The 25,006-nt window shown below is 44.4% G+C and overlaps 3 protein-coding genes across 7 annotated transcripts in view; 1 reads left to right on the top strand and 2 right to left on the bottom strand.

The window, feature by feature from the left end:
• The window catches only part of Sh3yl1 (SH3 and SYLF domain containing 1), a 30,343-nt gene extending 28,405 nt beyond the window's left edge, over positions 1-1,938 (bottom strand). The window contains exons 1-2 of one of the 4 annotated variants that reach the window (XM_048804927.1): positions 1,482-1,934; positions 992-1,120 (exon numbers count right to left, since the gene is read on the bottom strand). Coding sequence is in view for 1 of the 4 variants with exons in the window: in XM_015480030.1 (XP_015335516.1) it covers position 1,482 (1 nt within the window). In the remaining 3 variants the exon portion in view is untranslated. Of the gene's footprint in view, positions 1-991; positions 1,121-1,481 lie in introns of all 4 variants that reach the window. The other 3 variants (XM_015480030.1, XM_015480028.2, XM_015480031.2) reach the window with 3 other exon arrangements.
• Positions 1,939-2,125: 187 nt separating this feature from the next.
• Acp1 (acid phosphatase 1) lies at positions 2,126-15,845 on the top strand. 2 transcript variants are annotated; one of them, XM_015480026.2, is made up of 6 exons: positions 2,126-2,258; positions 7,574-7,647; positions 7,885-7,998; positions 12,774-12,835; positions 14,600-14,705; positions 14,841-15,845. In XM_015480026.2, exons 1-6 carry the CDS (start codon positions 2,156-2,158, stop codon positions 14,916-14,918), a joined length of 537 nt encoding a protein of 178 aa, XP_015335512.2. In that variant the 5' UTR covers positions 2,126-2,155; the 3' UTR covers positions 14,919-15,845. The 2 variants fall into 2 exon arrangements, with proteins under 2 accessions (XP_015335512.2, XP_015335511.2); XM_015480025.2 differs by lacking the exon at positions 7,885-7,998 and adding an exon at positions 7,735-7,848 and having other exon boundaries at positions 2,129-2,258.
• Positions 15,846-17,092: 1,247 nt separating this feature from the next.
• Positions 17,093-25,001, bottom strand: Alkal2 (ALK and LTK ligand 2; the record flags this gene model as incomplete). Its single annotated transcript, XM_015479448.2, has 5 exons — positions 17,093-17,565; positions 20,550-20,615; positions 23,230-23,310; positions 23,390-23,443; positions 24,791-25,001. Coding segments are annotated over 4 exons (411 nt in total), but the record flags the coding sequence as incomplete, so codon positions are not given.
• Between the last annotated feature and the right edge of the window lie 5 nt (positions 25,002-25,006).

Genomic DNA, 25,006 nt, shown 5'->3' with positions numbered 1-25,006 from the left:
GGGTGGGAAAATGCTTGGCTTTCACCAGCTCCACTTCTCCTCAGCTTAGGCAAGACCTAGAAGGACCAGACAGGTCATTCTGGTCTGACTGTCTTGTATAAAAAATGGACTCTTTCCAGAGAAAATAAAAACATTCAACATGCTTAGGTCTTAAATGGCAGAGAAGTATGTCTTGTCATGATACCATCTGCAAATAAGCTGATGAGCACAAGGGACTCAGGACTAGCCCTCAGCGTTCACATCACACAATAGTTCCCTTTGACCCCTATCAACTTTATTTTTGAACACCAAAAGCTTATTTCTGAATATTGAGATATCGCCTGAAAATAAAGTTTTCCTAAACAGAATAAAGGTACCAAAGCACTTAAAAATTATTTTCAATCTTAAAAACGACTAGTATTGACTTGTTTTACAGAAATTTTGCTTAAACTGAACAGTAATAAACCTATAACCAATTCTTAATTTAAATATGATGACAGGATGGAGATCATCCCCCTTATTATTTTAACCTCCAACATAGCAATTTGGAAGCAATCAGACTGCTCAGGTATTTCAATAATAGGCCAGCACAGCAGGCTAAACAGCACCTAAACCAGAGACCTACTATTCTCTGAGTGGTGTGTGCAAACTTTCTGACTAACTCATGTTTAATCCAAACACTTCCTCATATCTTAATAAAACACTGAGGTGAACAAGAATGCAGGACGGGCACACCCTGTAAGAAGAGCCAAGCCAAGCCTTCTCTACTAGGACAGAAACCTCTGGCCTTTGTGTCATTATTTAGTTTGGCTGCAGCAAGGCAGCGGCAACAATGGGATATTTGCTGGAGTGAAAATGATTTCCAGTCAACAGTAAAATCCTATTTCCTCAAGGTTATCAACCAACTCAGAGTAGTTCCATATTTTAAAAAAGAAAAGCCATCACCATAGGGAGATGCCCCAGCCGCGCCAGGCTCAGCGCTGGGGACTTCCCCACCTTAGTGATGGCGCACCTGTTCCTGGTCCCAGGGCCAGGTGGGGCCTAGCGCTCGTCCCTGCTTTCCGCAGTACCCCGCAACAGGAACGTTCAGGGTTTGGCAGCTAAGGAGCTGACTCCTGCCCGTGTCAAGCGCACCGGAAGCCTTTCATAAAAACAAGTTAGAACGAGAAAATCGGTAACAGATTAGATATTTTAAAATAACACAGTGCATTTCAGTCGTCAAAATTCGAAACATAATAAGAGTTTTCCTACGAACTGGAGTGAACTAGCTAAATTTGAATGAAAACCGCTGTGGCCAAGAGTTCTGGCAACTATCAATCCCGATCTTGGACGATCTGCGAAACGATCCAGTGTGGACAGCGACTTGATCTTTCTCTGGTCCTCTGTCACCAACGATAACCGTGGCCAGCAATGCCTTCTTAACAGTGGAAGGTGGTCACGATTAACAAATGTCCCGCCCTAACTCCGGGTGCGGCTCGTCTGCGCCCAGACACCTTACTCACTTGTGCCGGCGAGCTGCTCCGCTCCGCGCCCCTCGAGCTCCGCACACCTGCCCAGGAAGAGGAAGGGCGGCCACCTCTCGGTTCCGCCTCCCAGGGCGGGGACGGCTCCAGTGAGGGGCACACCTGGCACGCGCAAGAAACAAGTGTGTGCCGCCCCACCTTTGCCCAGTACCTAAACATTTTCGCGGGGCACAACAATACAGCTGCGCTCGACCTCCTCACTCCACGGAGTTTCGAAAACATTCCATTATTTCAAAGAGGGAAAACCCAACCGATGCGGGCTGAGCCTCTCGGGACACAGCTGCCTGGCGGACAGGGGCGGAGGGTTCCTCACGCCCAGTGAGGCTCCTCCACCGGGACCCAGAGGGCGCCCCGGAGGGTGCCGGAGGCCTCACTTGCCGCAGGGCCCTGCTCATCCCCTCCGCCAGCCGCCCGCCANGGCTCACCACGCCCCCGCCCCTCCAGCTCGGCCCCTGCCCAAGGTGGGGAGGCCCTCACCCCACCTAGCCCCAACCCTTTCTTCCGGCTCTTCCCCGGCAGAAAGGGACTCTTCCCCTAGGCCCCACCCCCCGCCCAGGATGTAGACCGCCCCACCTGCGGCCCCGCTGGAGCGCCGGGCGGCGGACTGCGCAGGCGCGCGGCCCAGGGCTCGCCGTCCAGGGCTGGCGACGCGCATGCGCTGCGTCAGGACGTACGCCGACGCGGCCGCTGGGCGCGAGTGTCTGCGTTTGAAGATGGCGGAGAATGGTCCTAAGTCCGTGCTGTTCGTGTGTTTGGGTAAGGGTTTTCCTTCCTGGAGCGGCGGGTTGTGCCGTGTGGCTCTGGGCTGCGTCGCTAACCATGAACAGTGGGCCGGAGGGGCCTGGCGGGTGGCCGAGCCCGGTACCCTCGCTTCTGATCCCCCGATCCTGTGTCCTCTCACCTGCCATCTGCCTCCCAGCCGAGTCCTGGCATCTGTAGCAGGCTTTCTAAGCCGGATGCTTTTCATTGCACCTGCTAGAATCTTTGGTTGTCCTCCATTGTGCCCAGATGGACCCAAAGCGCAAGTGTTCTCTGTGGGGCTTTGCACCAGTAACTACACTGGTTCGCTTGCTGGTGCCCTTGGCTTTCACTCACAGTGGATCTCAACTAATGAGAGGTGCATCCCTATCATTCCAAGTTCTGGGTTCTTCAGGTTCAGGTCTCTCTCTAACTTTGGTCTCCAGCCTGTCAGTGTACCAGTTTCACATGAAAGTGAGGTTTTACAATTTATTACTCCAAGTACCTTCCAGATCAGAATTGTTCTCATTCCTAGAATATCAGCACGTAGTCTCCCTTACTTGAAATATAATTCACTTTCCTATTAGTTTGCAGTATTCTTCCTTGGTGCCTCCACACTAAGGGGGATAGTCCCAAATTATGCTTTCTACCTGGTGTTTTCTACCTGGTTTGTTTTGCTTCTGCTCCTCTTGAGGATAGAATTCTGCCAGGTCCATCCCCCTGGCCTCCCTTATATTTTCCCACCTAATATGGGAGGGCTTGACTTTCCAGCACCATTGCTACTCACACTGGAAACACTACTGTGCCTTGACTGATGAGTCTTTTACTGTACACTATGTTGTATTTTGTATGGAACCCCTTATATTTTTGTAAAGTCAAACCTAAATTCTACCTTCTTTGGTTTCTCAGACTGTTAGTTGCTTCCTTTGATTCCTTATAGAGATATTGTATTCCACAAATAATTATTTGACAGCCTTTTGAGATCCCAGCCAGAGCCAACATTCTTGTGGGCAATAACTGTGGCTTTTTTTCTTTTTTTCCCCCCAGTTTCAGGACAATACAGTATAACATTTTCTATGGGGGGGAGGTAAAAAGCTCCATTACACATTGATAGTGGACACCATTTGATTTTTAAGGAAATCAACAAATTAAACAGTAGTTTATTTCAAGTTGGGTACCTATGGTGTCCCCTTGCCAGGCTAATCTTTGCTTAATATTATTGCTTATGTGGGCGTGACGCACAACGGTAACTGAAAAAGGGGAGGTATATGTTCACATGCATTTGTCTTCGATATAGCTCAGCAATTTTTTTAGTGCTTCCTATGTGCTAGGCACTGGGGATGCATAGAATAGTGACCCACAGACAGGCCCCATGCTTTTTGGAGCTCACGCTGTCTCATCATCAGTCAGGCATCGTGAATGGGCTCGTTCTTTGGTATGAGATGTTAAGAAAAATAAAACACGGACATTCAGGTGTGTGGTCAGAAAGCCTTCACCTGAAGGTGAGCTCTGAGCAGAGACTTGAAGGAGTCAGGAGACATGCCCATCTTGGGCCCACAGGACACCTGGTGTGGTTTCTAGGTGAGAGTGCTAGCCAGATTCCAGAACAGGGAAGCCACAGTGGCTGGGCTTGGAGACCTGGTGTTCTTCTCAGCCAGGAGTCCTCTTGTGTGTGAGACACAGTACATCACTTGAGTGACTGTTTACTTGGCTCCATGGATACCTAAGTAGTGCCATTCTAGATGCATGGGAAGTTTATTCCTTACATGTATCAGATGCTTTAGAGCAGGCTCTGTAAACTCTGTAAAGTGCCATGGTGAATACTTCAGCTTCATGGGCCCTGCCAGTGTTGTAGCCCCAGATAGCACATAGATGAAGCTTGGCTGTGTAGTAGAACTGTTCATAGATACCAGTCAGTGTTGGAACCCTACATGTAAATTTTCACATATCACAAAATTTTCTGGTTTTGCATTTTTTTTTCATCTGTTCCAAGTTTGTAAAAATCATTCTTAGCCTATGAGCCCTCATCCTTAGTCCCTGTGTTGAGGGGGAGATCAAGGGCGGCTCTGTGAGGAGATGGTCTCTGTGAATGAGACAAGCGTTGAGAACTTTCTAGCAGATGTGGGAGGGACAAGACTAGTTCCAGCTGTAGTGCTGAGATAGCCTGGAGGAGGAGCTGAACTGGGAGGAGGACACCCCTGTGGGTGGCCAGAGACTGTGCTGGCATTAGAGTTTCCAGAACTTGTCCTAGAGGCAGCACCTGGGATTCTGTGCTTTAGTGATAACTTTTCTGTGCTGCATTTTCTGGTTTATTTTTATTTATTTATATTTTGGTGTTGATGGGGTAACCCAAAGCCTCACAATGTTAGGCAAGTGCTCTACCACTGAGCAATACCTCCAGCCCGTACATTTTTTAATAACATTAGCACAGTGATATGTGATGTCAACTTTTGAAATCTAGAGGGCAAGTTACTAGCATTTCAATTTCTTTTCTGTTGATATTGTAGACAGTATGACTTCACTTCTAGTCTCTTAGTTTTTATTAATTATAGTCTTTACATGTCTCCTTTAAATAGAGCTATCAGGGGAAAACATAAGTGTGGATGGGTGTGTTTTAAGTCATTAAATAGTCTAAGTTTTTGTATTGTGGGAAAATTAATCTGTTATTTTACAGTTAATGAAAATTATGAGTAAAGGGGTGGTCCCAGTCTTTTTATTGTGTCTTTAGATGCTGAGATACTGGGCATCTGTTATCATTTGTAGAGTTTGAAAATAACAACAGTTGTCCTAGTTTGGTGAGAGGGTTTGCTATTAAAGTATTGCCAGGTCGGTGGTAACAAGGGACATGTTAACACACCCTGAGGAAGCTTTTCAGAAATTAAATAATGCTGATGGCAATACTTGTCTTAAAAATCAAACCAAAATTTGGAGTGTGGAAGGGAAGAGCTTCACAGCATAGACTAGCACATGGAGGCTATCCATGGTGAACTCCTGTCTTCTTTCCTTCCTTGCCTTACAGAAAAGCTTTTTAACTACTATGCACAACCACGTGTGTGGAAGAGCGCAAGTCTTATAAAAGAGAGGCTGACGGTTTGGTGCTCAGGGTGGTGAGCCGGCCCAAGGACCAGGGGGCATCTGTGTGTTTCACTACACTTTGGAAGATTCCAATTCAACATGTTTAATAGAAGCCAGAGTGAAGTGTGTCCTCTAGCTTCGTCTCTTCTGAGATTTCTGTTTCCTCCCTTCATTTTCTATTACACCTCCTTAAATCAGTTACTAATGTCAGGGATCACACAATACCCCACAATATGGTACTTTGTCTTGATGAGTAGTTTTGAAAAAAGTCTCTCTGATCATCTCTTGCCTTCCTGTGTCTTGCTTCCTGAAGTGAAGCAAGTCATGGAAACCAGAATTTCTGTAAGACAGGTTATTGAAAAGAGAATTCTTTTCCCCAAAGAAGCCTTCAGACCTAGAGTCTCTCTCCCTTCTCACTTGAAGACATTCCTTCCAGTGAGTCCTGTCCCAGACCTGGGAGGAAAGAGTGCTGCATCAGAGACCAGGAAGGGCCTGAACAGATGGCATGACTGAGTTCCCTGTCTCTTACCATTAGTTAGTAGCCCTTTGTTCAGTCATTCTTCTGTACAGCTGTCACTCTTCATCTAACCTAAGCATAAAACTAGACAGTTTCCCCTTTGGGTCTTCCTTTTAAAGGCTCCATTGTCACATAAAACTTTAAATCGATCTGTTATGCTTTTCTCTTTTTTGACCTATGTTATAGAAGTGCAGGCTGCAGTCTTTAGGATAAGTGAGGAAAGGAGTCACACCTTCCTGCCTCACTGTCTTTCCTGTGCTTTCTCATATTCACCTCATAGATGGTCTTTTTGCCTTCAGTCCTGTGGTTGTCCAGCATTTTCTTAACCCTGCCAGCTGCTTTTCTAACTTGTAGGAATAGTCTGTTGTCTTAAATATCTCTGTGTGCAGGCCCTGTCTCAGTGCTTGGCTGGCAGCCACTGCTTCCTGTACCTAAAGTACCATAGTCACGTCTTTTAATCCTGCAGCCCTGACTTAAATGTCTCTCCTGCCCTACTTATTGGACTCTCTTCCCATAAACATCAGCTGTCTGGTTTTCTTATGTCTCTTCTGTGCTTTGTAGCATTTTTATTTTCTGTGCTTTGGTAGTATAATGCTTGTTTATTAGCATATCTTTCATATTTTTGTTATACTATGTCTCCTCTAAGTTGTGACTTTGTACATGATCTGTTTGGAGATGAGAGCTGCTGCCTTTTGTCATTTTCCCCGTGCAGTTAAGGAATTTATTGCTTGTCCTGGCTCCTGGGTGGTAACCTGTAATCACCTTGGGATTTTCTGTGAGTGGTAGTGTCTGTTACTACTCATAGTGGCCCCACATTTTATGCTGAACTCAAGAGTCATGTGCTCTGTGAACCACATGTGTCGGGGGTGGGCCTGGAGGTTCAGTCTGTCATCCCTACATGATTGAACCCCAATAACAATTCTGAGCACCGTGCTCAGGCAAGCTTCCTAGGTTGGCCGTACTAGTACCCTTTATTTAAAGTACTGGCACTGATCATGGGCAGGCGGGTAAGGGTTTCTGAAGAGATGGAAGCTTCCTGTTTAGAACCATTCTAGAATAGCCCTAGTATTTCTTCCTCTGGCTGGTTCTAATCTGTATTCTCTTATAATGAAGCTGTCATCATTGTAGCACTTCCTGAGTTTCATGATCTTCCTAGAGAATCATTACACCTAAGGGGGCCCCAGACTTTGTAGCCAGCTAGCCTGGAGTGAGGATGACCCAGGAGTCCCTAACCTGGCTGCTGATGTCAGTTGAGTGGCTGGGAGTGTTGCATCCTAAACCTCAAGCTAGCTAACTTCTGATGGCACAGTCCTTTTGGCACAGGGCTTTGCAGCAATCGCTGAGTAAAAGTTTGTGTTCACTCACTGTTTATGTCTTAATACGGTTGTTTATTTGCATATTTTATGAAACATTTTTGTTATCTATATTTGAAAATACGTTCTTTCAATTTTGTTTTAAATTAAGCTGATGACAACCTACTTCATTGATTTCTTAACCTATTTCGGGTCATTAGTTGCAACCTGTAAAACTAATATTGGTTAAAATTGCTTTCCGTTTTTGTATCTGGGCAGTTAGTGTCAGATCACTGAACCTGGTGATCAGCATTCTCTGCCAGGGTTCCTCTGCCCTGCAGTTTTGTTTTTTGTTCTTCTGTAGAGAAGATGCAGATACCTCCCACCTGGCATATGAGTCTTTGCATCGCAACTAACACACTCTTTATGTCCTCTCCCTTCTTTTTAAGGTAACATTTGCCGGTCACCCATCGCAGAAGCAGTTTTCAGAAAACTTGTAACCGATCAAAACGATTTAGACAACGTAAGTACTGTTCAGTACATTAAAGAGGCCAACCTGAACACCTCTGGGCAAGAAAGTGCCGAAAACATTCTCTTTCTTCTCATGCAGTGGAGGATAGACAGTGCAGCCACATCTACCTATGAAGTGGGGAACCCCCCTGACTACCGTGGGCAGAGTTGCATGAGGAAGCATGGCATCCCCATGAACCACGTTGCCCGGCAGGTACCGTACTAGAACTGATTGTGTTCTGTGTTACAGTGGACCATTGACAGCGGTGCTGTTTCCGACTGGAACGTGGGCCGGGCCCCGGACCCGAGAGCCGTGAACTGCCTAAGAAATCATGGCATTAGCACAGCCCATAAGGCAAGACAGGTAGAAGAGATCTTGTTTAATTTCTGCACAGAGGTGGAGAGGCCTGTGTGTTCACAGCTGTGTGTATTTGGGGTGAACCAACCTGCTACGTGTGGAGTTCTGAAAGACTTGCATGACCTTGGGATTGCTTACTAAAATGCACATAAAATTACGTCAGTCACTGAGAGCAGTGACTGCTAGATGGCTGCCAGCTAGAGCTGTGGTCTCCTTTCTCTTACCACCTCGTGAGTTTTAGTTAGACATTTAAGGCCTTTGTGACTGTTTGCTTACATTACCAAGTTTGTTGCTAGAACACAGTCACGTAGTATATACAAAAGCATATTTTAACTATAAGTACCTTAAACAAATAAAAGGTAATACTGATATTATTATGGGTCCCTAATTAAGGATGTCATGCTGGACCTAAGTTTGAAGTCCACTGAGGTTTAACAAACTTCAAATGAAGGTAGCTTTGTATTTATATTATAAATCAGAAAATACAGTTGTGTTTCTGAGAGTTCTTTATTTAAGCTTGTTATTTTTCACTCGGCAGAAGATGAAACATTTTATATCATGTGTTCATTGTGATCTTTCCAGGCTTTTGCATACCTTGCCAGGTTCTACTTGTATTTTTTAAGGTTATATATTTATTTTAATAGTCCTTCAGCATTATGAGCAGTCTGTTTTCAGGTCAGATGTCTTTTTATGCACTAGGTATATAACAAAAGTGGATGTGGATGGGTTATTTCAAATACACATGCCCTAAAAAGCAAAGCTGAAAACTTTAGGAGCAGTTTTGGTTACCAGCTTTGGAGTCTAATTCTGCTTTTCTTCCTGTTACTCTCAGGGATGTTTTGTGGCTGGCTGTGGTGATGCATGCCTGTAAGCAGTATCACATCAGGTCTTTTATGTTCACATGTTCCTTACCAGTTGTCACAGTTTGTGTAGTGACTGTTCCAGTACGCTTCTTATTTCCCTTGTACTTTCAACCTAGGTGTAATAGATGATACATTTTTACAGTTCTCACTTCTTTTCAACTCAATCAGTCTCTGGAGAAGTATGCTCTCAGTCCATTGGTTGCATGGAGATTTCTCTTTGTTATACAAGCTTTCCTCTTTTCAGTAAACTTGTCGTTGACAAATGCACAGAGTGAGTGTAGCCCTAAAGCCCTTTGGAAACCAGTGCCCATTCCTGCAAAGGTCACTCCCAAAATATTGCCTGCCTTTCAGCCTTGTAGAAGTAGGGTCTTGGGCCTCTGCATTCTTGTGCCAGCTGTTTCTGTTGTGCTGCTGCTGGTCCCAAAAGCTCTTCCTTGTCCTTGCTGGATGCTGTGTGTTCCACAGCTTGTTTGCCCCTGTGCCCTGCTGGGTGTGGGCTATTGCTAATTTGGGCTGCACAGGTGGTGGAGGGTGGTGAGCACACAGCTGAGCCCAGCCTGGTATGCCACATGTCAGGGAATCCAGACTCAGAGCACACTGAGATGTTCCCACTTCTGTTCTTTGAAAAAGTTTGAAGAAGATTTTGATTTTTCTCTGGCTAAGTTTTCCTTTGGTATTTAGTTTCAGCAGTTTTGTTGTGGGAGGCCAAAGTGTTCTTACTTACCTGTGGAAAATTCCGGGATGTTATCGTTTTATATTTTACTTCTCCTGTTTCTCTTTTCTTCTGAGAGTCAGTTTATATTGAACATAAATTTCTTATGATCTTTTCTCCATTTTCCATCCTTTTTACTTTTCTTCATTCTGAGATTTCCTACTGACCTGTTTTCTGATATACTAACGCTTCTGTATTTAAAGTCTGTGGAATTGTTCATTCTGAGTTCTTAGTGACTTTTGTTTTATTGACGGACTGCGTTTACTTGTTTGTTTTTTTTTAATAGATTAATTCTCTGAAATCCTTTTCCAAATGCACATTTGTTTATTTTGTTTGTTTCTTGTTGTGAGGTATTGGGGCTTGAACCTGGGTCTTTGTACATGTGAGGTAAATGTTCTGCCACTGAGCTACATCTCCCAGCCCATCTGAGTTACTTCAAACAGTTTGAATTCAAGCCTAGATCATTTGTGACCCTGCTATCTTTGTTTCTTCTGTTTGTATGCTTGCTAACTTCCCACTAAATTCTGAACGTGGTATGTGGGGCGTGGTGGAACCTGTGGGTAATTGTGTTTTGCCCCATATAGTTGGCTGTTGCAGGGAAGAAGGTAGGTGGTCACCTCAGTATGATTGGGTGGAGCTACTTGAGGCTGGCAACAGCCTTCATTCAGGAGGCTTAATCCACCTTTGAGCTTCCCAGTCTTTCCTTTGGGAGCATCAGGCACAGAGTTGGCAGAATGCCTCCAACGTGGCAGCTTCTACAGTAGAGTGCTCATCTCTTACTGAGTCTGGGCAGCCTCCAGGTGCCCTCTGGAGCTTCTTGCCCTGGGTTGGTGGAAGACTTGGCAAATTCTTAGAAAAAAAGCATGTGCCAGGCCCCCGTCTTCCAGGACCTGTGTTCCTCCAGGGATGGCTGTCCCACCACCCCTAATTTCAGTTTTCTTCTCAGCCTCTGAACTTCTGACAGCTCAGCGGTGCCCTGCTTTCCTTGGTCTCTTACCTCTTAAGCAGACTCTTGCAACTCAGTTCTTAATGGAGAGCTGTCGTGTGCCTTGAAGAACATCTGGCAGCACCCTGCCTGGCATCAGCGCCCCATGTCATGACAATGAGAACATCTGGCATTGCTCACTGTCCCCTCTTATGAGAACCCCAGTCCCCTGGCTAAAATACAGCTTTTTAAGTGTGGCCCAGTGGCCATCAGTCTCCTTTGAAGATGTATTAAAAGGTTCATACTGAGCAGTGGGCCTGAATAGACAGGTGTGAAATGATTGTTGACTGGACCTCCAATTCTGCATTGTAGCTGACCACTGAGAAGCTGTCTATCACATTTCAGTTTTGTGTAGTGATCTGCAGGGTTGCTGAAACACTCCTTTAAACTGTATGTTTGGGTGGGGCTAAATTTACTTCATGTAGTGCAACTCCAGCAGCATTTTGCAACAGAATGCAATGCAGATAGACATAGGAAGATCCATCCTAACCAGTGGCACTCTTCTAACCAAGAGCTGGTTTGGAGACTATAGTTGTTTTTCATTAAAAATAAAAAAAGTTTTAAATTGTAACAATTAATTTATTTAAACATTATTAGTAATGGTGACGAATATTGGTAGATATAACCCCTGTAAACAAGTTGCTTTAAGGCAAGGCTGAGTAGTTTCTGAGAGTTCCTAGGCTCTTCTGCTGACCATGAGCTACGATCAGTGTTGGTACATCAGCAGGTGAGACTCTGCTGTCTTGTGTGAGCAGCCTGTGAGACCAGCCAGCTTGTTGAGTGCCATCTGGTGGCATTGCTGCCACAGCTGCAGAGTTGAGCACATTCAGGAGTTCTTGGGGCCACAAAACCAAGTGGTTGCAGGAGCACTCATGACTTCAAGAGCAGTATGGGTGGGTGAGGGTCTTCTAGTTGTTTTTGGTAGTAGAGTTAATTTGACCCAAGCCATACATGTCTGTCTACAAACAGAAATCCTCTTCTAGACATTTCATGTGAAGCATTAAGTTATAGCTGTTGCTGTTCTTTCTCAGTTATTTTAACATCTAAAAATCATGTGTGACTTCACTTAGCAAGTTGCTAAGTATTTCTTTTTCTAGGGCAAATTAATTACAATCCAAATTGTTCATCCAAAATTAACAATTTTTAAACAGTAAATCTTTGGACATTTCTCACATGTGATTTGAAAAAATAATGTAGTATGCTTAGTATAATTTTTGTTCTAATATCTTAAAGTAGATAAATTATTTTTTAATAGGTTAATTAGTGTCTTGGGAGTATTAATACAATCCAGTCCTTTGTAATTATTGATCTGCTACACTAAAAATTGATGGAAGTGCATATGAAGTCATTTTTAACAGAATAATGAAGAATAAGCATATTTATTGTTCTTTTGCTGTATTCATTATCTATTAGATTATTACTGTTCCTTCAACCAGGTTTTCATTGTCTCCTATATTAAATGACATTTTAGAGGATTTTTTTTCAACAAGGAAGATTATTATTGAAGTTATATTCTAGGGTTTATTTTCACTTTTATTCTGCAACATGTTGATCTTTCGTTTTATTATTTTCTTAATAATCACAGTTTATAAAATAAGTTTTCACTTACATCGTAAGTGGTTTACATTTGTAATTGATGATGTTGGGTTAGACTCAGGAGATCCTGAGTGGTAGTCTCCTTGTGTCATATTTAAGTTGTGGGTGTTTGGTCAGGGTAAAGTCCACAATTCGGTTGCTTCTGATGAACCTCTTCTGACCTCCCTGCTGGAAATTTAGCCTCCTCCCTCTCCCAGAACCCCGTCCTTGGTGTTTTCTGAGGTTTCTGTGCCTCCTGCCTGATTGGGTAGTTTCACAAGGACAAGGCCTGTGGCTTCAGCTGGGGTCTGTAACTGGGCCTGGGACACTCAGTGCCCATGAATGAGAAACAGTGATGGAGGGTTGTGTGCCCACAGACTGCATCTGGTTTCTAGGGGACGAAGCTGACTATTTAGTGATCACCACAAGGAGTCTTAGGAGATAAAATTTTCTTGTAAGCCCTAGTACAACTTGGGAAGTAGATTAACTGTATTTTAACTTAAAAGTGTCCTGAATTGTTTAATTACATTGTTAATTAGCAAGTTTAAGAAACATAGTGTTTGGTTCTGTTTTATTTTTTCTTCTTCTCTATTTTTGAGAGGTATAAATATAAATAACTGTATTTTGACTTCTTGCTCAATTTTAGGTGACCAAAGAAGATTTGGCCACATTCGACTATATATTGTGTATGGATGAAAGCAACCTGAGGTAATCTTTTTTTTTTTTTTTTTGAGGGGAGATACCAGGGATTGAATCTATTTTCAAAGCGTAATCTTATCCCATTCTCAGTGTGGTAATAGGCCAAGTAGTTTGCTATCCAAAGTGACTTTCATTATGTTACAGTTTCTCATACACAGTGCTGTTACAATGTGCATAATTATTTATTTAAATAACATAAATGGAAATTCAGAGAATAATCTGGTATTTCTCCTGGGTCTCTTTACAAAGAGAAACATAGACAGGAAAATCCGTTTGGCATGATAGAGCTGGACAATAGGGCTGGGGTCTGTGGTTGTAGGAGATGTGTTGATTCCTATGATTGATTTCCTTACTGCAGCAATTCACGAGCTAGGAGTGTTTGTTCCTCCATTAGCACTGCCCCCACTCAAAGTGAGACTGGAAAGGCAGAAGACCTTGTACTGGATCTAAGATTGAGCTAAAACTAATGGGCTGAGGTATTATAGAGCAGTGACTATGAAACCTCAAGCTTACGTGCCTGCAGGCCCCAGCACTTGTGCAGGAAGTTTCTGTTATTGTCAGAGAGGAAACGGAGGAATGGCGAGCTTTAGTTACTACTTCAGGTGCACAGCAAAGGTGGTGGATGTGGGAGGCCTAGGCTGTAGCCTCAACCGCCACAGCTTCCTCGCACGTCATCGTGCCCTCATCTTGTCCACCCCCAGCCCCCTGGTGTTTATTATTGCTGCTGTCAGTGTAACCATAAGCATTTATTGACTTGCATCACTACTTATTTAAAAATATTCCATGTTTTTGATGAAGCGATATTATCTGTGCTTTTAATTACTTATAGGAATGAACCAGTAACCATCATAACAATTTTGCTTATGTTTTTGTATTAATTAGGCCCTTCATTAAAATTCAGATTTTTTTTTCATTTTTATTGTTCAGTTGTTAATTTGTTTTGTCCTTACTTTTCTAAAAAAATACCACAGCTTATAGGTATTATAGAAGGCATCCTATCAGGAGACGAGATACTCTTGATTGTTGCTGAGTGTACAGTGTTCCCTGTGGGATGTCAGTCGGGTCAGTTCTGGGTGAAGCTCCCCTGGTGCTCTGGCCTTTGTGTCCCAGCCTAATTTCACTTCTTCTTGGATCTTCTGTTGCCCTGCAGCCTGGACCAGATTGTCCACTGACTGTGAGGCCCTGCAGGTCCAGGGACTGCGCCTGATTCAGCTCTGAGACTTTGGACAGGGATGTTCTTGTCTGTCCTGCCCCTAGACTCATCATAGGGGCTCAGTTGGAATTTGTCAGCTATGTGGAAGAATGATAAAAATGTAGCAGTGTGAAGGTTAGAAGTGAAGACACCAGGAGAGTGGTGTGGGCATAAGTAGTGAGGCAAGAGCCATGAACATGCATGTTTGGCCACCACGGGAAGAAACTGTGGCTCTTGGAGTTCCCTCATGTCACCTTGTTTCTCTCTGAAATATCTTTCTGACTTGATGGTTTCAGTGTATTTCACAAGAGAACACGGAGCTGCTGTCTGACGGTGAGGTGTACTTCCTGTGTGCAGGAAGTAGCGGGACGTGCTGTTGCTGCTCGCTCCCTGCCCAGGAGACAGAGCTGTGGCACACAGCTGCACAAAGGGCCTGTGCCTCAGTGCAGGATTTGGTTTCACTGAAAATCAGGTCACTTTTGCTGGATTTTGATATGGGTATTTCATAAACCCCTAGCAGATGTCCCTGTTTAACTTGAAACCATAGATCAGAAAACTAAGTTCATGTTTCGATTTTGCAGAGATTTGAATAGAAAAAGTAATCAAGTTAAAAACTGCAAAGCTAAAATTGAACTGCTTGGAAGCTATGATCCACAGAAACAACTCATTATTGAAGATCCCTATTACGTAAGTACAGTGCACATGGTAGGGCCAATGTAAAGATCTGCAAGTCCAGGCCTGCGGTGTTAAGTGACAGGCTGAGGTCCCTCAAGGACACTTTGGGTGCTGGTATTGCCAGCTGTCCTTCTTCCTGTCTTCCAGGGGAACGATGCTGACTTTGAAGTGGTGTACCAGCAGTGTCTCAGGTGCTGCAAAGCCTTCCTGGAGAAGGCCCACTAGGACCACCTGCCCGCTACCAGCTGGGGACGCTCCCTATCCACGTTCTGCATCCTCATCCTGTGCTCCGGTGTACTGCCACTCCTTTGGCCCAGGCCCCGCCTGCCCCTTCAGCTGACTCTTGTCTCTGACCTGACCTGACAGATCATTGTAGGTGGAAACCAGCTGTGTCTACAGAAGAATCAATAAAAATGTTGGACTCAAAGACAGTTTGTAGGGTGCAGTGAGAGTTCTTAGACTAGTGGAGCCTTCACTTTGCCCTGATTATGCTAGTGGAGTGAGCAGAGAGAAAAACAGCCCCAACCACTAAGTACACACACCCAAAGGCCCAGGTTAGTCTCTGTGCCCAGTAAGGTTGGATGGCCTGGTCTCCCTGCAGTGATTGTGTGTGGCTGGCCAGTGCCTACAGGGCACCTGTGCTCATCTGTGCATCCAGAGTCACAGTGACCCTGTCCATAGCGGCTCTCCATGGCTTCAGCAAGTGTTTTAGCTCACACACACACAGTGCACATGATAGGAGACAGACCTATGAGATTGATCTTTAGCACCTTTAGTATTTGTTGGTTTTTGTCTGATTTATTTCACCAAGTCAGCTTATTTGCTCTCATTTGAGCCACTTTGTATCCAAAAATGTAATTATATCTGGAAAGGACACTTGTATGCTATGTATCCTATGGTTGGTTGAGGGGTATGTTTGTTTTATATGCACAGGTAACTCAAATGTAAATTGGCTTAGGTATGAAAAAATAATTTAAGAGTCAGTTATGTTGGGGTCCTTAAGTATTGATATGTTAATAAATGTTTCATGAGTATTTAAAAGCTATAGGCAAATACAGGTAATTTCACTATAATCTCAAATTCACATGGATATATGTCAGAAAAGATTGTTTTCAAAATAAACTTGGGAGTTATAAAAATGCAACAGATAAATCTGATGTCTCGCCTGCTTTTTATTTACCAATGAGGAACAATTGAGAAACCGTCTGTCTTGTCACTTTCAGATGGTCTGTGGTGTGTATGTGCATATTTACCCTTGGTACTAGGAAGTAAAATGATGAAAATAATAAGCTGTTCCACTTACACTGGCATCTAGGTATGGAAGACATCGGGGCCCTGGGACGGAGGCACTCTCAACTCTCCTTGTGGAGGTGGTGATTGGGCTGTCCTGCCACTCAGCAGGTGAGTGGCAGTTTGCTTTATCCTATCCTGGTCCTGCATTCAAAGCTGGTGACCTCTAACCTGTAGAGGACTTTTAGTCAAAAAATCAGTCCTTGTTGAAAGGCTGAGTGGAATACCAACCTAAGAACAGGGAGAGTTGGGGGACGGACACCCTGAGTGAGGGTCCTGGCGGAATTACTGTGTCATACAGAAAACTCCAGAGGTTAGGTTAGGGATATGATAATGGTGTACCCAAGCTAAAGAACTGGAAAGAAAAGGTCAAATGATCAGCCACAGTAGGGAAGCAGGATTAAGTAAGCAGTCAGGGCTGTTCCCTGTCATTAATTGCTTTGTAATCCCATTGTCAGGAGTATTTCTTAATCCTTTCCATCCCTGTAAATAAAAAAAATGCTGTAGTTCTCTCTGTTATGCATCTTAAAAGCAGACTCTCAAACTGTAGAATGATGCTGTGTCCCTACAGCTGCCCTAGGTGTCATCTGCTCACATTGTGGCCAGGGACTCTCTGCTTTGTGAGTTTAACGTAACTTTTTAATTAGATCCCATGTCTTTTCAAGATATAGCCAACCCTAACTGTTCACAAGTCTTAAAATTCCTTTACCTGGGAAACAGTGGATACAACTTATTTGGAATACTTAACTAGCAGAGACCAAGCTACCTCAGGAGATTATGTCATTGATGCATAGTAACCTCTGCTTTTAGAAAATGCTAATTGCCCTTTACAGGGATCCTTAGCTGTTGAATTCCATTCACTTATGCCTTTTAAGTTTTATGGACTTCTGCCAGTGTATGGATCTCTTGACAGGTGTGTAAGCCACAAATGCCCAGTGATGAACCCAAGAGAAGTAAAGGACCACTCCAAAAACTCTTCATTATAACAACATTTGTTCATTTATTATTTATTTACAGTATTTACATATTGCACAATAGCAGGAGTGCTGTTTTTCATTTACCATATAAGAACAAACGGAACTGGCCTGGATATATTCACAAATTTATACTCCACTGTCTTCAAAACATGACTGAAGTTTTTATTTACCTCTTTTTTTTTTTTTTTTTAATTTTTCATGCAGGTCCAAATAATATTCTGGGAGTTTAATTGTAAAAGTAATACAAAATATCGAATCATACTATATGCTCTATGAAAATATAGTTTAAGATTCTCCCTATGTTTCTAAAGTAATTTTTTTTTTATTTCATCTAATCTGGAAAATGAAATAGTCTCTCATAACACTGCACATCAAATGTGAAGTGTTCTCTTATTTTTTAAGATATAGTGGCAAGGATCTCTGTCAGATACACTGATTTACTGAATACATATCTGCAAACAGTGTCAACAGCTTACAAAATGCAAAGGAATTTTGGAAGAGTCTGTCTGTAAAAATAAACCTCTGTCCACATGGAGTGGGTGTGGAGAGCTGTCCGGCTGGTCTCCAAGGCACTGCTCAGGGTCCTGCTGTGTGGCTCCTTCCAGCTGAAAACAAATGCATCTGGTGTCATGTGGCTGCACACACTTTGTTATCAGTGCTAGAGGACCTGTGGCTTTAGCTGTTTAAGAGCACACTTAGAAACATGGAGTCTCTATGTGTGTGCATATAGCTGTGCATTCCAAAAAGCAGTCTCATTTATTCTGGAAAATAATTCAGTTTTGCAGTTACCATATGCCCACTGCACCAAAGGAAGAAAACCATCCACTCATGGGAACTCTGATTAGCATTAGCACAGGAATGTTGAGCTGCCTGGCCCTCTGTGTGTGGTCACAGCCTCAGGCTCATTCCATGGGGTCTGCAGCTGGTGGCTACTCTGCGAGATGGCTGGCCAGCTTTCTACCTCTATTCACAGGTGAGCAAAAGGAGTGCTGTGGTTTCTGGTACTCCTAGAATAATGATTACCCTTCATTCTTTTTTTAACATTTATTTTTTAGTTGTAGTTGGACACAATACCTTTATTTTATTTTATGCATTTTTATGTGGTGCTGTGGATCGAACCCAGGGCCTCCCATGTGCTAGATGAGTGCTCTAACGCTGAGCCACAACCTCAGCCCCTACCCGTCATTTTTAAAAGTGGGGGACATCTGCAAGTTTAAGAGGCTGTAGCCTGTATGATAAAGCAGATATTTACACATACTGCTCAGAACTACACTTTTTTGAACATATCCCTGAACTCAGGCATTTCATCCAACTACCTGTAAAGGAATGTTTGATGTAGGGAATGTAGTTTCTCTTTGGTCTGAGGTCAGTGAGCTCCAGAGAAGGGGCCCAAAGTTTGACCCTTGCTCCTGGCCGATATAGAGACCTGCCCTCCTGGACTCTGGGCAGGTGCTGAGAGTGGGATCTTACCCTGCAGCCTGTGTGTGGGGATAGAGAAGAGGCCACTGGGCACAGCAGAGGGACATGGCATGGCCACTTGGCAGAACATTTTCTTAGGGTTCCCAGCATATCATCCCCACCATGGGTGTCATGGGACATGTGCTCTGCCTCTGAGGGTCTCACTGATGTTCCAAGCCAAGCTGTGAAGCACAGAGAAACTGACCTGTGTCTACACTGGTGACCCAGCCAGTTAGGAGTTAGCTATTGCAATTTAAGACTTTTGGAAGAATTTAATCTTTAAAACATAAAAGTCATGAAAACATCACAGTAGAAATCCCACTGTTTTAAATTTACCCATTTCCTGGCCAAAATGAACCTGGCTACATTTGTGACAACCGTGACTGCAGCAAGCAGGTGGCCCTGGGCCTGGAAGCATGCAAACACATACACATGCCTTCATCCTACAATTGGCAGTGCACATGGGGAAGTGACCAAGGGACAGCAGGCCATGCCAGGGCCTTGTGGCTCAGCACACAGGATGCCTTCCCCTGGCTACTTTCCTGATCTTATCCCTCTGCAGGCCAGAGCTGAGCCACACAAGCCCAGTGTCCCTGATGGTCTGCCAAATGTCCACCCGTGGTCTGCCCAGAAGATAGCAACATGTAGCTGGAGCTCTGTAGATGGGCAAGGGCACCTTTGCCCTCCCCACTTGTAAGTGAATGGCAACTTCCAAGGGTGTGTGGCTAACATCTAAACAGTGATGGCAAGCTAAAGGCCCTGTCTTCCCCACACCTTCCCATGGGAGACTTGTAGGCTATATGTCTGTTCTTGGCTTGAAAGAAAGTAGGCTATATGTGTGTTCATGGATTGAAGGAGTATTCTGCCTGCCTGCCACAAGGCAGCTGATGGGCTTGGGATGTGGAGGGAAGTAGGAAGCTGCACTTTCTGGCTTTGACTGGCTTCAGAACACCTCTACCAAATAGCGAGCCAGGGAACCTCTGCAACCCTCTGCACCCACACACCCTGTCCTCAGTGCTGCTCCTCTTTCCAGGGGTACTTGCTCCTGATGGGGATAAGAGGATGTGAAGATGGTGAGGATAGTGCCATGAAGCACCCGGGCACTAGCTCAGCACACAGCAGAATCCAAATCGGCCTCTGCTGCTTTTGCACACTAGGCATGTGTGAAAGCACCACACTCATACACTGCTGAGACGAGCTGGTGCACCATGCTACTTACTACCTACAGTCACCTGCTGCTGGTGCAGGATTAGTGATGGTCCTGTGGCATCTGTCAGGAAAGTAAAGCTGTACCTCCTAGCCATTGCTGGCTGCCTGGACAATAGCTGATACTATTTGTTACACATCACACCTTGAGAGGCCAATGTAAAATTAAACTCTTGAGAATTCATTTACATGTCTGCCACTACAGCTTATGAAAACCATTGATGAGAACAGTTAAAGAGGATGACTATTCTATTGAAGCCTCTTGGTACAAAGATTCCCAACCTTTATCAGATACAGCATAAAATTCACATGGACACCTAGTCACATATGGACAGGCCCCTACTTGGGATGGTTTGACTCACGATGTCTTAACTTTACCCTGGTGTAACAACGAGGTACAGATGGTACTTCAGATTTTTATTTCTGATTTTTTCCTGGGCTGATGTGTCCTACAATTTCCTTGTGAGGCAGCAGCAGCCTCTAGCCACATCTTCCAGCCAGCACACTGTCTAGGTTACGCGTACTGCATGTTTGACTGATGATGGATTTGCTGGGACGTAGCCCATTGTAAACTGAGTAGCACTGGTACTCACTTTTCAGTGGCAGTGAGTGAATGAAAGCCTGAAAGGAAATGGGCATGGTTCTTAGTGAGTGCCCTACCTAGTTCAGGCACACATCTACACAAGGTCAGCCACCAGCCTGCTCCTTGCTGTTTAAGTTCGGGCTGGACGGCTGAGGGCTGCTTGGACCGCCAGTAGGGGGCACCTGCTCCTCATGGTAGCCTTCTGAGCTATTCCGAGTGTTAAGTTCTCTCAGGAAGGCTAACTCCTCCGCCAAAGGATGAGTGTTCTAACTCTGAGCTCCTCATATCCCAAACCAGATTCTGACCCTCAGGGAGTGGCCAACACAGCTGTGGGGAGCTTACCTTATCCTTCCATGCACATTGGGCTGACGGCCAGCCGAGTGAGAAGCCTGGCACATCTTTTATAGTCTACAGCAAAAATAAACCACAGACCCTTTCAGTTATCTGAACAACACTAAAAGAAACAGTAGATTTTTCAATTTTTGGAAATATATAAACTGATATAGCCATTTTAAAAAATATTTTGAATTTCCTGGAAACGACACAGACTCTGTCATCCACATTCATGGCTTCTAAGTTGTTGACTTAAGAATTTATGGTTCTTCAAGGATGTCAGCATCACAAGCAGATGTCAGAGCTCATGGAAATGCCTGTAGTGTTGCTTACAAGAACACAGAATCTTAGTATGCCCTTGCGTGACTAAACTTTTAGGTCATGTGTAAACTGAGCTGACCATGCTGCAAAAAGTTGTGTGTTAATGTCCTAAAGAAAGTGGGTCACATTAGCGGAACACAGACCCAGATTGGACAGCAAAAAAACCCAATAAGCTAATTTTCCTTTTTTTTTTTTTTTTTTTGAGGAGGAGGGGTGCTGGAGATTGAATTAAATTAGTTTCTGAGTGCAGACTGGTGTTCCCCATTCCTCTATTCCACCAGGTGCTACCTCAGAGAATCCATGGAAAGGTTCTGTGACCACAGCCATAAGGGAATTTCCTCAGGATAAATTCTGTGGAAAGCTACAGTTGTTCATAAATTACTAACACTTCTTTCTCAGAAGCAACAAAACCCAACTTAAAAAGGGAAGTGCTCATACTGAACTAAGAATCTGAATGAATGGGTAAATTGACAATAATAGGTATGCACAGTATGTCAGACAAGGAACTTACTCCACCTCTAAATAAGAGTATACCTTCTAAATATTCAGAGTTCATACTCTTTGTGTTCCAAGCAGGGAAACTATCTACCCACTGGCAGCTGGTCACCTCAAGGATGGTCTAATTGGCAAACTGTAAATACTTCCATTTGTAATTTGTCTAGAGATCCCAGTTGGTGCCCATGCTGTTTAATCCAGATGTGTCTAATCTTGCCCCTCAGACCCTAATGCACAGAGCTCATCTAGGGATCTAGTTAAATGTCGATTCCATTCCTTAGGTCTGGGAGGGATTTTGTTCTGCATTCTAGCAGGCTCCCACGGACCACAGAGTAAGAAGGTTCTGAGACCCCTTTCACTTCCAGCATGTCAGGATTCCAGGGATATGCTTTTATGCAGCCTAAAGCAACCTAGAAGTGGTCAACTTAGCTCTCCAGCTCTTTGTAGGCTGAGAAGAGGAGAATGCAGCCACACATCTAAGTGCACACACATGTTGCCTTCCACCTTTGGGGACTCAGGGTGAACTGTGACTAGGAGTTTTGGTATTTTGCAACCAAATGGAGGAGGCCAACATTGGCATAACATGGCATCCTGGAAAAGACACTGCAGAGAGTGACACACGATACCTGAATCCTGCCTTGCTGACACCTATTGACTGAAAATGAGCAATTTAAAATTGTCTCCATCTGTAAATGAAAGGATTAGCAGTTTCTTTAGGGTCACTTCCACATGTAAAATTCATGGTCCTACTCTTATAAGATAATACTGAACTTAAAATATATGCACATTAAACAATAAAAAGCTTCTTTGGCCCCAGGAAGCATCTGAGTGATTTTGAAACAAAAAGAAAGCAGGGCTGGAGTGGGAATAAAGGTGCTCCAGTCAATGTGCCATGAGCTGAGATGTAGCTGTGTGGTGCTCAAGAAATGCTCCCTGTGAACCTAGGAACTTTACTTACAGTGAAAGATGCTAGACAAGCTACCAGACTGGCTGAGACCCATAGGTGTGATATGAATGGCCCTAGCAAAGTTCTTGGTGTATGACACAGCTCTTAAACAACGCACATTACCACCAGGGCAGCTATGCTGCCCCACAAGGAAAACAACCTCTTGTGACCTGGCTCTGTTTGGAAGGCAGGACAGATGCCTAGTCTCTGGCAGGCTGCTGGCCTTGGTGGTCTCTGAAAGCAGTCTTCATGGTTTTTCTCCTGTCAGCCTTGAATGAAGTGGAAGTTGTCCCAATTAAAAAATAGCTTTATGAAGAGCACAAAGAGCCACTTTTGGGGAAATAAAATGTTTTGTTATGGCCAAACAGCTGGAAGCATGCCAAGGAGAAAGGAAAGAAGCCCTAGGGGACAGCCATGACTGAGAACTGGACATATGAGAGCAAATGACATTTCTCTGCTAGAAAATAAGGCAGTCTGAAGTGCAGAATTCTGAAACAACTGAAAGATTCTTGGGTGATGAGGTTATCACTAATGTAAAAAAAGGTCACAGCACTGGACAAGATCAAGAATGTGACCTGAAGGTTCCAGGCCAGCTTAAATGTAAACCCCAGACCTCTGCACAGGCAGCTGGTACTTCAACGACTCATGCTTCACCTGTCTGATTGTCACATTTAAGCAGAACAAATATACACACCACACCAGAATTCATAAACAAAATCAGAAAGTGAATCAAAGCATTCAGCCTACTCCAAGCATGGACTAATTCCAGTGAATTATTAATTCCAGAGACTACGTAAATTTTGTTCAGTGTGGCACTGCCTGATGCAGAGGTTAGCTATCTCTTCCGATCTCTGGGGATGGTGGCCCAACTCTTAGCTAGTGAAGACTCGGCCCCAGTGCATTTCAGAAGGCAGGCCGCTCACTTACATGCCGGGATGGTGCAGTCTCGGGTGTTGTGGTAAAGTCTGTGGAAGTGCTTACTGCACTTAGGACTGAAATAAAGAGGACCTGGAACAGGAAGAAGAAGGCCATGAAGACACAGAGAACAGAGAGGCAGGGAAGGCAGTGGGCGGGGAGGGGGGCTCACCTGTGAGATGCTTCAGAAACTTGTCCTTCATCCTCAGGTCTCGAGGGACAATTTCTGTAGGGGGAGAAAATGTTACACTGGCTGAAGAAACCATGTTTAATGTGATCCCCAGTTAAAGTCGAGAAACCCACGAATGTGAATTAGCCACAGCATCATGCATGGGAGCCCCCTGGATCCTCACTTACAATGGAATGAATACTACACCAGGGACATGTTTTTCTTCAAATAGTGTTACCTACTCATAAAGTTCCAGTGATATCTGTCTACTCTCTATGACTAGGATAGAAACAGGGGCCACAGAGCTGCAGGATGAAGAAGACTTCTTGTTTCTTAAATGGTTAGCTGCTAGGAACAAATCACTTTTAGACACTTCATTTTAAATCAAATCCCATGACATTCAAAGTGCTAGAAAGAAAACTTGACCCTTCAAACAAAAGCTGAGTGATAGAACATTACATTTTTTCTGGACATATATTTAGAAAAAAGGGTTAAATGCCTAAACCACCTGCCAGGAAGGTGTGAATGGAAGGGCACAATGGCCTGGCCTGTAAGACAGCTAAGACTTCCCAGGAGAAGGCTCCCAAGCCAGCTCCACACCCCTGCTCTGCACTGGCACCTGCTTCCAGCACTGTTGCCCTGCCATTCTTTGATTCCAGCCTTTGCTTTCTAACAGTCCTCTGGTCACTCTCTGTCCCCTGATGTGGGTTAGGAACTTTGCTGCGATGTATGTGATGCTGCACTTCGGAAGCATGCTTTGCTCCTTGCACAGGGACAGATGCACTGGAGCCTTCTTCATGCAAGGGGGAAACTAGTGTCAGTCTTCATTTACTCCTCACCTGAGTCAATCCATATAAACTGACCTTATCATATTTGACCTAATTGTGTCATGAAAGCATTAAAAGCTTGCATGCTTTCCTGGGAAATTCCCTGTGGGGCAGCTGCTCTGAGAAGGCCAATGCATAGGGGAAAGCTCTGGACCATTTCTTCTCAGCTGAAATGCTGTGCTTAGAATACTTCCACTTCCAAAATAACAGACGCCAGTTCGGTGCACATTCCTGACCTAGGCAACAGCTCCACATCTTATAAGCAAACTAGGGGCAATTATCTGCAAGCCTCAGGCACAGAATTCCCATTTCCTTTAAAAAAAAAATACCCCTTGGTTTTAAAAAACAATCAACTTGATTTATCTTTTAAAATGTGCTTCTCATTTCCATTTCCAAGTAAATATGAATCGAGTGTGTCAGACATGGAAGCTAGACAGTTGGGAGCAGACCCCAGTTCACACTGCTCCTCTCTGTGCACACTGCCTGCCCAGAGCACTCACTCTGTCCCTCAGATCCACACAGCCAGGACCCCTCTCCTCTCTCTGCTCCCTAGGGTCCACACTGGCGGGACACTTACCCACTCTCTGCTCCTCTGAGTCTGTCCCATAGTCTGAGGCCTCCCTGCGGCCCAGGGCAAAGTCCGGTTCGCTGAGGACCTGCAGCCTCTTGGACTCCCCAGAGTGGTATTTCTTCAGCTCCTGGACCAGCTCCACCAGGAGCCGCAGCAACGTCTGCCGGTCCGTGGGTCCCTGGGGCTGCACGCGTCCCCGGCCGGGCCCTGCTGCGCCCAGCA

The sequence above is a fragment of the Marmota marmota genome, unplaced genomic scaffold, assembly GCF_001458135.2.
Source record: "Marmota marmota marmota unplaced genomic scaffold, marMar, whole genome shotgun sequence".
Taxonomy (NCBI): Eukaryota; Metazoa; Chordata; class Mammalia; order Rodentia; family Sciuridae; genus Marmota; species Marmota marmota.
This window is presented reverse-complemented; position numbering and strand designations above follow the sequence as displayed.